This window comes from Anolis sagrei, chromosome 6, assembly GCF_037176765.1.
Source record: "Anolis sagrei isolate rAnoSag1 chromosome 6, rAnoSag1.mat, whole genome shotgun sequence".
NCBI lineage: Eukaryota > Metazoa > Chordata > Lepidosauria > Squamata > Dactyloidae > Anolis > Anolis sagrei.
Genome location: NC_090026.1, coordinates 9695097 through 9707147, shown reverse-complemented (window position 1 = coordinate 9707147; position 12051 = coordinate 9695097). Strand labels below are relative to the sequence as shown.

General features: G+C 42.5%; 1 protein-coding gene across 2 annotated transcripts; it reads left to right on the top strand.

Annotated features, from left to right (window-relative positions):
* Positions 1-1801: 1801 nt before the first annotated feature.
* On the top strand, positions 1802-11714 carry MRPL52 (mitochondrial ribosomal protein L52). 2 transcript variants are annotated; one of them, XM_060780049.2, is made up of 5 exons: positions 1862-1970; positions 5928-6012; positions 8470-8537; positions 10106-10170; positions 11549-11714. In XM_060780049.2, the coding sequence occupies exons 1-5, from the start codon at positions 1913-1915 to the stop codon at positions 11693-11695; spliced, it is 423 nt and encodes a 140-aa protein (XP_060636032.2). In that variant the 5' UTR covers positions 1862-1912; the 3' UTR covers positions 11696-11714. The 2 variants fall into 2 exon arrangements, with proteins under 2 accessions (XP_067325859.1, XP_060636032.2); XM_067469758.1 differs by lacking the exon at positions 5928-6012 and having other exon boundaries at positions 1802-1970.
* The last annotated feature ends 337 nt before the right edge of the window (positions 11715-12051 follow it).

Sequence of the window (12051 nt, the reverse complement as noted above, 5' to 3'; positions counted from 1 at the left end):
TTTTAACCTGTTAACTGTTTAATTCCTTTTATGTATGTATGTATTTTTGACATAGGCATCAAATTGTGCCTTTTTTTTGTAAGCCGCCCTGAGTCCCCCCTCGGGGGTGAGAAGGGCAGGGTAGAAGTAACTTAAATAAATAATAAATAAATAAATGTAGTCCTGAATGACTGCTTCTCCACTCCAAAATGCCATTTGGTTCAGGCATATAGAGACTGCATCACAAGTGATATTCCTGGAAAAGAATAACATTATTTATTTATTTACATTATTTATATTCCGCCCATATCAGCCCACAGGCGACTCAGGGCACAATTCGATGCCATCAATACATACATTCAAAAAGCAAAAACATTTAGACAAAAAAGACATTGCAATAACAATTTAAAAAGAGCTATATCCTCTCATTCCAATCCTCATCCGTTTCATCGTCTTGGCCGTTCCTGGGTCATTCTCCATCTCAAGCTTGACTATTTATTCCGGGGTTCCGAATGCTTGCTCAAAGAGCCAGGTTTTTACTCTCTTCCAAAAATTCAGGAGGGAGGGGGCTGATCTAATATCCCTAGGCAGGGAGTTCCACAGCCGAGGGGCCACCACAGAGAAGGCCCTGTCCCTCGTCCCCGCCAAGCGTGCTTGCGAAGCAGACGGGATCGAGAGCAGGGCCTCCTCAGATGAACTTAACTTCCTGGAGGGTTCGTAGGAAGAAATGCGTTCGGATAGGTAGGCTGGGCCGGAACCGTTTATATTGGAATCACCCGAAGACTGCACTTTGGGGTTTATTTCCAAGTAAACAGTGGTTTAAAAGGAAACAGGGATGATATATGAATATGCCTTTAAGGACCCTACCACACAACCCAGAATATCAAGGCAGAAAATCCCACAATATCTGCTTTGAATTGGGTTATCTAGTCCACACTGCCATATATTCTGGTTCAAAACAGATGTGGGATTTTATTCAGCTGTGTGGAAGGAGCCTAAATTGTCTTAAAGGAAATCTAATTAATTTCTTAGGACTTTTTAAAGCAAGAAATGGTAATATGAGTCCTATTTATTTCCATTTTATGAAAATGCAGGAATTCCAAAATCCCAAAAACATGTGAAATTAAATACAAAACACTTCTGGGTCCAAAGCATTTCAGGAAAGGAACAGTCCACATCTAAATCCTTTAATCCTAAAATGATCAAGGGTCTGGAGAACAAGCCCTATGAGGAGCGGCTTAAGGAGCTGGGCATGTTTAGCCTGAAGAAGAGAAGGTTGAGAGGAGATATGATAGCCATGTATAAATATGTGAGAGGAAGCCACGGGGAGGAGGGAGCAAGCTTGTTCCCTGCTGCCCTTGAGACTAGGACACGAAACAATGGCTTCAAACTACAAGAAAGGAAATGCCATCTGAACATGAGGAAGAACTTCCTGACTGTGAGAGCCGTTCAGCAGTGGAACTCTCTGCCTCAGAGTGTGGTGGAGGCTCCTTCTTTGGAAGCTTTTAAACAGAGGCTGGATGGCCATCTGTCAGGGCTGATTTGAATGCAATATTCCTGCTTCTTGGCAGAATGGGATTGGACTGGATGGCCCATGAGGTCTTTTCCAACTCTTTGATTCTATGATTCTATGATTCTATAACAACTATTGTTGTCCTTGTTCTTATCCTGCTTGGAAACTGTCTGCTACTTCGTTACCAAGGGCAACGGTTTCCCTAGCAACCAATACACAAGATGGCGGGTGTGAACTAAGCTCCGCCCTACGCTTCAGGTTTATGAATGTTCCCGTAACAGAAGCGTAGGAAAAAGACTGAGGCACAACGTTTCAAAATGGCGGCGCCCTTCGTAGCGTTTCTTTTAAAATGGCGGCGCCCTGCCCTTTTAAAATGGCGGCCCCCAGTGGTGTTTCTTCCGTACGGATCCTTTGAAACACATGGGACTGAGCTCGTTTCCTGTCGTCAGGATGGCAGTGTGCATGACCCAGAGGATCGGTATGGATTCATTAGCTGGGGAGAAAAGAATAGCGTTGTTGGGGAGGGGGAGGTTTAGCGGAATAAGCCTATTCTTGTGTGTACACAGTAGGAAAACCCAGCTGCATCTACATTGTAGAATTAATCCACTTTTATACCGCTTTAACTGCAATGGCTCAATGCTTTGGGGGAGGTTTGATAGAATAAACCTATGCTTCTGTGTACACAGTAGGAAAACTCAGCTGCATCTACATTGTAGAATTAATCCAGTTTGATACCGCTTTAACTGCAATTGCTCAATGCTATGGGGGGAAGGCTTGATATAATAAACCTTTGTGGACACAAGAGGAAAACCCAGATGCATCTACATTGTAGAATTAATCCAGTTTGATACCGCTTTAACTGCAGTGGCTCAATACTATGGGGGAAGTTTGATATAAGCCTATGTTTGTGTGGACACAGTAGGAAAAACCAGCTGCATCTACACTGCAGAATTAATCCAGTTTGATACTGCTTTAACTGCAATGGCTCAATGCTATGGGGGTTTGATAGAATAAACCTACGCTTGTGTGTACACAATAGGAAAACCCAGTTGCATCTACACTATAGAATTAATCCAGTTTGATACCGCTTTAACTGCAATGGCTCAATGCTACGGAATTCTGGGAGTTGTAGTTCATCAAGGCCTTTAGCCTTCTCTGCCAAAGAGGGTTAGGTCCTCACCAAAATATGAACCCGCAGGATTCCATAGCACTGAGCCATTGCAGTTGAAGTGGTTTCAAACCACATCAGTTCTACAGTGTAGATGCACCCAGAGACAAGCCCCTAATTGAAATAGAATTAATAGTATTTCAAAATAAACTGTTCAAACCCTTAAAACCAATTAAAAACCTGTTCACAACTAAAACCACAGCATCCTCCAGACTTTCTAAAAAACTTCCTGGAACTAAATGACCTTGCCAGTTGCCCTTCCATTAAACATGATTTCTACTTCCTTAGTTATTTTATGTTGATTATTTTAACAGGTTTTTGGTGTGTTAAGTGATTGTAATTGACTTGTATGTATGATTCTCGTCTAATATGTGTATGTTGTTGATCTTAAATCACATTGTACTGACGAAACAATCAGGGCCAGCTAACACCTCCCAACAAAGGATTCTCCCAGGCAGCAGGCAGCCAGGCATTGAAGCTGCAAGGCCATTCAATGCTAATCAAGGTGACCAATGGCAACATTATTATTATTATTATTATAACTTTATTTGTACCCCACTAGCATCTCCCAAAGGACTCGATGCGGCTTACATAGGCCAAGGCCTCAAAACACAACACAACAATACAACACCTAAAGCAAATTAAAAACAGTTAAGCAGTATAAACAACAAGCAATAAACAATACATCAAGACACTAGAAAACTGGGCCGGGCCAGAGTAATGGGTACAAGATTAAAAGTGCTGATGTGGCAGGAAGCAGCCAGGCATTGAAGCTGCAAGGCCATTCAATGCTAATCAAGGTGACCAATGGCAACATTCACACTTGCCTCAGGCAGGAAGCAGCCAGGCATTGAAGCTGCAAGGCCATTCAATGCTAATCAAGGTGACCAATGGCAACATTCACACTTGCCTCAGGCAGGAAGCAGCCAGGCATTGAAGCTGCAAGGCCATTCAATGCTAATCAAGGTGACCAATGGCAACATTCACACTTGCCTCAGGCAGGAAGCAGCCAGGCATTGAAGCTGCAAGGCCATTCAATGCTAATCAAGGCGACCAATGGCAACATTCACACTTGCCTCAAACAGACAAGAGTTCTTTCTCCCACCCTGGACATTCCACAGATAAATACCCCCCCCCCCGACTTGCCTAGTTTCCAACAGACCTCACAACCTCTGAGGATGCCTGCCATAGATGTGGGCAAAATGTCAGGAGAGAATGCTTCTGTAACATGACCATACAACCCAGAAAACTCACAGCAATTGCATTGGATCGACTACATCAGCTCTAGTTTCTTAGTTATAGCATAGTTTTCTATTAAGAGTGGTATATGCCATATGGTTTATTTCCAGGTAAACAGTGGTTTAAAAAGGAAAACAGGTTTTAATTGTAATTGACTTGTATGTTCAGTTCTCTTCCAATATGTGTATGTTGTTGATCTTAAATTGTATTGTCGAAACAATCAGGGTCAGCTAACATCTCCCAACAAAGGATTCTCCCAGGCAGCAGCCAGCCAGGCATTGAAGCTGCAAAGCCATTCAATGCTAATCAAGGCAACAAATGGCAACATTCACACTTGCCTCAAACAGACAAGAGTTCTTTCTCCCACTCTGGAAATTATTCCACAGATAAATAAACCCCACTTGCCTAGTTTCCAACAGACCTCACAACCTCTGAGGATGCCTGCCATAGATGCAGGAGAAACGTCAGAAGAGAATGCTTCTGGAACATGGCCAGACAGCCCAGAAAACTCACAGCAACTCAATTAAATCACATTTCTTAAATGTTGTCAGTTTGTTTTGCTTCTCAGTCAAGATATAAAAACAAGATGATGATTATTATGAGTAGTAGTAGTAGTAGTATTTGAAACACAACAAGATGAGTCCACAGCAGACAAGACCACTCTGCTGACTGTTGTATTGGATCACACGTCGGACACTTCCCAAGTATCTAGGACTGTGTGATGTATTGGTGAATAATGCATGCAGATCCCAGTAGAGCGGCCTTTTGCAGCTGACAGATGGTAATTTTGTCAGTACTGATTGTGTTTAAGTGCAGGCCAAGGTCTTTAGGCACTGCACCCAGTGTGCCGATCACCACTGGAACCACCTTAACTGGCTTGTGCCAGAGTCTTTGCAGTTCAATCTTTAAATCCTCATATCATGTCAGCTTTTCCAGTTGTTTATCTTCAATCCTGCTGTTGCCTGGTATTGCAACATAGACAACCCATACTTTGTTCTTTAACACGATCGTGTGGTCTGGAGTATTGTGCGCCAAAACTCTCTCAATCTGAATTCAGAAGTCCCAGAGTAGCTTGATGTGCTCATTCTCTGTAACTTTTTCAGGCTTGTGATCCCACCAGTTCTTTGTTGCAGGCAGATGGTATTTGTGGCACAAGTTCCAATGAATCCTCTGAGCAAGGGTGTTATGCCTCTGCTTGTAGTCTGTCTGCGTGATCTTCTTGCAGCAGCTGAGGATGTTATCTATTGTTTCGTCTGCTTCTTTGCAGAATCTACATTTGGGATCTGTCTATTATTATTATTATTATTATTATTATTAATTATTATTATTATTATGTAGCCCAGCCAAAAAATAAGTCTAGATGTATTGGCTTTTAGGCCAATACATCTAGACATTTAGTTCCTGGAGTTATTTGGGGCACTGATTGAGAAAAATTGCATTGGATAGACCACATCAACTCTAGTTTCTTAGTTATAGATATTAGCATGGTTTTCTGTGAAGAGTGGTATATGGCGTATTATACGTATCTCAAAAACTAGAGCTGATAGGCGGAAACTGGTGTCATTTTTGGAATCAGCAGGTAAAATATACCTAGAAAGAGGGATAACATCTCAAGCACCGAAATGTGTGTTGACTGTATTCAATCTTCTAAACACCACACAAGTCTGGCATTATAATATTTAGTATTATTGTCAATGAACAATCCAACTGCAGAAGGTGAAACTCCTTTCTTCTATCACAGATTTAGCATTATATCTTGGCTTATTCCTCAGATCATTAAGTTGGAAGAGACCCCCAAGGGTCATCCAGTCCAAACTCCCTTCTGCGGTGCAGGAAAACCCAATCAAAGCCCTCCCAATAGATAGCCATCTTGCCTCTGTTTAAAAACCTCAAGAAAACCTAAGTTGTTTCCGTCTCCCATGAAATTACAGTAGTGTCTTTATTTACCTTGCAAGGTTGGCTTCAAGTAGTACAATGCCTTGTGATGATTAAATCATGTTTCCTATCTTTCTATCTTAATCCATTTAGGATCTCACTTGGCCAAAATTGCTTCCGCAACCCGGAGCATCCATTGCAGTGCTGTTGACCAAGCCGGTGGCGAATGGAGGGTGAGGTGAGCCTCTGATAAGAGTCGTAGAGTTGGGAGAGACCTCAAGGGGCATTCAGTCCAACCCCATCCCCCCCATGGAGGAAGACACAATCAAACCCCTCCTGACAGATGGCCATCCAGCCTCTGCTTAAAAACCTAGAGAAGAAGACTCCACCACAGTCTGATGCAGTATATTTCCATTGCTTTTTATGTCAGGAAGCCCTTCCTACACTTTAGGTAGACTGTTGGAAAGAGCAACCTTCTGCAAGCTTCCTATACTTGTTATTTGTTGTGTATATAATTGTGATTGCTTACCATTTTGTATTTATTTATTTATCATGTCAGGGGCAGACCAAACAGTTGCATTGCATTTTTTAACAAACAAAACAAACAAACAGAACACGAAGTTTGCAAGCTTGGTAGTTGATTAAATGTCCTTTGACCAGTATCTGGCCACTTGGAGTGCCTCTGGTGTTGCTGCTAGATGGTCCTCCATTGTGCATGTGGCAGGGCTCAGCTTGCACTGCAGCAGGTGGTCAGTGGTTTGCTCTTCTCCACACTCGCATGTTGTGGATTCCACTTTGTAGCCCCATTTCTGAAGGTTGGCTCTGCATCTCGTGGTGCCAGAGCGCAGTCTGTTCAGTGTCTTCCAAGTCGCCCCGTTTTCTGTTTGCCCAGGGGGGAGTCTCTCATTTGGTATCAGCCATTGATTGAGCCTGCCACTTTTGGACTCTCTCTTGCTGAGGTGTTCCAGCGAGTGTCTCTGTAGATCTTAGAAAACCATTTCTTGATTTAAGTCATTGACGTGCTGGCTGATATCTAAACAGGGGATGAGCTGGAGATGTCACTGCCTTGGTCCTTTCATTATTGGCTGCTACTTCCCTGCGGATGTCAGGTGGTGCAATACCGGCTAAACAGAGTAATTTCTCCATTGGTGTAGGGCGCAGACCCCCCCTGATAATGTGGCACGTTTCATTAAGAGCTACATCGACTGTTTTAGATTTTGTATGTATATAATTTAGTATGTATATGGTTTAGTATGCAGTTTTCCCCTTAACTCTATGTTGTTTGAGGTTGTGGGAGGGACTCCAGACCATGTGTCCAGATTTGGGACTATCAGACTGAGACTCCATTTTAGAAGCCTGTATGTTTTGTTTACTTCTGAATTAGTACAGTTTAGAAGTCAGTCAGTGTCAGTACGCTGCAGTGAGTAGTCAGTCTATATTGAGTCAATGTTCAGCAATGTGTTAGACTGAAAAGAGTGTTAGTCTGAATGCAACAGAGAACAGATTAAAACAGAATTCTTTAGAGAACTTACTGTTTAAAGTATCAACCAATAAGAAATGTACCTGTATGCTGAACACATGAAGTTTGTGAATAAATCCACTATGTTACCTTTAACAAAGACTAGTTATTTTTGGTCTCTTGAGAGCATGATTTAGAGGCAATATATTTTATGGGAGAGTAGATGTTTTTGGGCAACTGAAATAACACTTCTGAAGATCTGCTATATATTTTGTGCATTGGCATATCTTTGTTCCTAACAGTTCAGAGAGATAACCAGGTATGTCAGTCTAACAACTGAGAAGCATAATTTACATTGCATTAATACTAGTGGATATTTGCCACTAGGGAGAAGATTCACACAAAGAAGTATTTAACTCTTCTCAGGAAAAGGGTTGTGGTTATTCCAAATAGTGTGAATGCTAACTGATCTCCAAAAGGGTCATGCTTCCAAAAGGCTATGGATATCCCCGATTTTCCAAAAGGTTATGGTCTAAAAGGTCATGCCTTTCCAAAAGAATATTCTTTCCTGCAATTTGAACACATTGCTTCGTAGATGGAGAGGATAGCCCCAAAGCTCAAGAAGAAGAATATAAAAACAAGGGGTTTTCATGTCAGGAGCGAATTGAGAAACTGCAAGTCGCTTCTGGTGTTAGAGAATTGGCCATCTGCAAGGAAGTTGCCCAAGGGATGCCTGGATGGTTGATGTTTTTACCATCCTTGTGGGAGGCTTCTCTCATATCCCTGCATGGGGAGCTGAAGCTGACAGAGGGAACTCAACCCACTCTTTAAACCGCTGACCTATTGGTCAGCAGTCCTGCCGGCACATAAGTTTAACCCATTGCGCCACTGGGGGCTCCATAAAAACAAGGTCACTTGCATCATTAAGTTTAGGACAAGGACTGGTGACTGCCAGCCTCCCATGATCTCTTGCATCACTACAACTCCTATTGCCCATCACTAGTATGCTGGAAAGGGACAGATGGGAGTTGCAGTCCAACATCTAAATGGCCCATCTGGGTTTAGAAGCATCTTTAGGTAGTAATGATTACAATATGATGCTTGAAACCAACAAGTTTGAGGTTCAGAATAGAGAGGGATTTTTCCATGATATATTATAAATACCAACGGTGTTCCATTAGTATTCTTTCTCATTATTTTTGTAGCCGTATTAATGTGTTTTGTGCTTCCTTGCAGGCAAGGTTTCCCTGTCAACCCTTCAGAATTTGGGCCTTTAACAGACCTGCCTGATTGGTCTTTTGCCGGTGAGAAAAATGGCTATTTGTATCATTTTTATTATTTATTTATTTATTTATTTACAGTATTTATATTCCGCCCTTCTCATGCCGAAATGGACTCAGAGCAGATCACAGAACACATATACAACAAACATTAAATGCCAATTATACAATAACAAAACAGACTGTACATACATAGAAGTATATATAGGCTTTCCCATCTTCAGCGTCTTGGAGGCTGTGCTCAGTTCCGGCCACGGGGAGGTGCTATCGCTCCATCTTCCCTGCTGAAGAGCTTTTGTTTCTAAACTTCGTCCTTTCGATCGAATCACTGGCATTTTTCTGGCATTCGTTAGGTAAAGGTAAAGATTTTCCGCTGACATTAAGTCCACTCATGTCTCACTCTGGGGGTTGGTGCTCATCTCCATTTCTAAGCTGAAGAGCCGGCGTTGCCCATAGGTGCCTCCAAGGTCATCTGGTCAGCATGACTGCATGGAGCGCTTCTCACCGAAGCGGTGCCTATTGATCTACTCACATTTGCATTTTTTCGAACTACTAAGTTGGCAAAAGCTGGAGCTAAAAGCGAGAGCTCACCCTGCTCCCTAGAGTCGAACCTGTGACCTTTCAATCAACAAGTTCAGTGGTTTAACCCACTGTCCCACCAGTAACTTCCTGGCATTCCTTATGGGTGCCTAAATACCTACCCAGTACCTATTTATCTACTCCCATTGCTGCTTTCAGTCTGCTAGGTGGGCAGTGAGCTGGGTTGATGTCCAGGAGCTCACCCTGACCTGTGTTTCGAACTGTCAACCTTTTGATTTACTACAGCTAGAGGTTAATCTGCTGTGCTAAAGCCCGGCCCTTTTTTGTTCCTAAAAATAATAAGAAAGGTGGATTCTACATAATATTTTGGCCTTTCAACATTATCTATATAAATAAAAATGTAATGTTCGTTTGTGGGATTAACAGAACTCAAAAACCACTGGACAAATTGACACCAAATCTGGACACAAGACACCTAACAACCCAATGTATGTCCTTCACTCAAAAAAATTGATTTTGTCATTTGGGAGTTGTAGTTGCTGGGATTTATAGTTCTCCTACAATCAAAGAACATTCTGAACCCCATCGATGATGGAATTGAACCAAACTTGGCACACAGTTCTCCCATGACCAGCGGAAAATACTGGAAGGGTTTGGTGAGCAGTGTCCTTTGGTTTTGAAGTTGTAGTTCACCTACATCCAGAGATCACAGTGGACTCAAACAATGATGGATCTAGACCAAACTTCGAATGAATACTCAATATGCCCAAATGTGATCACTGGTGGAGTTTGGGGAAAATAGAATCTTGAGAGTTGTAGTTGCTGGGATTTATACTTCACCTACAATCACAGAGCATTCTGAACCCCACCAATGATAGAAGTGGGCTAAACCTCCCACACCGAACCCGCATGTGGGCCACAGCAACGCGTGGCAGGGGACAGCTAGTGTCTTGCTAAATGTACAAAATATGACATTTAGGATTCATCCAGCACAGAGAGCAGTGGTACATAAACCATCTTCCCTAACGTCCGTCTTCCTCTTCTCTCCCCAGATGGGCGACCTGCTCCCCCAATGAAAGGTTATCTCCGTCGGAGGGAAAAGAACGCCGAGCTTGCAGTAAGTTGGGATCATACGGCACTTGGGACATCATTTTTCAGAATTGGATGAGTTAACATCAGACCCTTCACTTTTGTAGATATGGTCTCTCTTAAGAATCTCTGGGTCTTTTTTGGCCAACTTCCAATAGAAGTTTTGGCAAAAGTTGATCGAAGCGTTGTGTTGGAAGACCCAAAGTGTCCTAGAGAGAATGCCTTTTTAGGAAATTTAGGTCCTCCAGCACATCTTGTATGGTCAGCATCTACTATAGCAGGCATGAGCAAACTTGGGCCCTCCAGGTGTTTTGGACTTCAAGTCCCACAATTCCTAACAGTCGGTATTCCTCAACCCCCACCCCTTTGAATCAAACTCAGCACCCCCCCCCCCCCCGAATCAAAATCCTGGCTATGGGCCTGCTCCAGTGTGAAGGCTGCTGTGTGTAAAATGCTACTGTGTGAAGCTCCTGTGTACCTTTGGTGTGAGAAGAGGCTCTGTAAGAGGAAACTGTTTATCTGCATGAGAAAGAAGCCCAGCGTGGAAGTAAAGAAGGAAGTATAAAGAACTTTATTTGTGTTATGGAGATCTTGTTCATGTAAATAGTGTAACCATATTAATTTCCTACAAAGAAAAGCCTCCTATGGAAGAGATAGCACTGGTTTGTGTGTTTTTGTTTTCTTTATGACTTTTTACTAGTGCTGCTGGGTCATGCTGCTGCTAACAAGTTACTCTGCTATACATTTATGAGGAGGGTCTTTTTTTAAATAAGCCCACTCGCCCAACAACTACAACTCCCATCACCTGTCTCAATTTCTCACTAAACTCCTCCAGTATTTAACATTGGTCACGATGCGTGTGTGCAAAGTGTGATCTAGATCCATTGTCAGTGAGGTTGAGAGTATTCTTTGTGGGTGAACTACAACTCCCATCATCTATGGGCATCCTCCTCCCAAGTCCACCAGTATTTTAAGTTTGTTATGATGGAAACGTGTTCCATCATAACAAACTCATCAGTGAACTACAACTCACATCATCCTTAGCCAATTACCGCCCCCCTCCAACTCCACCAGTATTTTAAGATGGTCATAGTGGTTATGAGTGCTATGTGTGGTCCATATGTATTTTAAGATGATCATAGTGGTTATGAGTGCTATGTGTAGTCCATATCTATTTTAAGATGGTCATGGTGGTTATGAGTGCTATGTGTGGTCCATATCTATTGGATATTTTTCAAGGTGTCTCCCATGGATATTGGAGACACCCTGAAAAATGCATACATACAATGCATACAAACATATTTAACCTTTATTACATTCATAGAAGGTAGATTGTATATTTGTGTGTTCTCTCATGATAAGCATGCTCTCTAGGATGCAGTATTGACTCCATATTTCATCCACAGCGTCGTGTGGTTGAGATCTCTGCGGAGATCGATCGTGGGATGGAGAAATGGGAAGCCAAACAGAGAGAAGCGGAGCAAGCAGCTCAGGAAAAACGACGCAATCGGCTCCAGCCAAAAGCATACTTTGTTCCAGAAACCGCCAAATAAATACTTTAATTTTGTGTGAGATGTGAAAAGTCGTTCCTTTTTTAATCATTGGAAAGGTTCCTTCTCTCCTCCATCATTCTGTCACTGCTCCGTGGCCATTTGTCAAGCATTGCGGTGTGAAGACATCTTCCTTCTGCCTTGGCTTGGGGCGGCATTGTAGGCTGAGACCAAAGCTTAATGTTTACATTGAGAAAACAGATGATTCCAACGCCAGGCATCCCACGTCTCTCGAGAAGCCTTTGCTCTAAAAGAAAATTATACCCATTTTTCCATTCTTTTGGACAGATTACTTTTTGGACTGCCAGAAGCTGAGAGATACTACGAATTGCAGTCCAGAAAGTAACATTTACAACCAG

What these genes read in the sequence shown, in the direction of transcription:
- MRPL52 (XM_067469758.1), top strand. Translation starts at nt 1,810, where the DNA reads ATGGCGGCGCCCTTCGTAGCGTTTCTTTTAAAATGGCGGCGCCCTGCC. An exon ending in GCCTGATTGGTCTTTTGCCG is followed by an intron (nt 8,538 to 10,105) that starts GTGAGAAAAATG and finishes TTCTCTCCCCAG; the next exon opens with ATGGGCGACCTGCTCCCCCA. An exon ending in AAAAGAACGCCGAGCTTGCA is followed by an intron (nt 10,171 to 11,548) that starts GTAAGTTGGGAT and finishes TTTCATCCACAG; the next exon opens with CGTCGTGTGGTTGAGATCTC.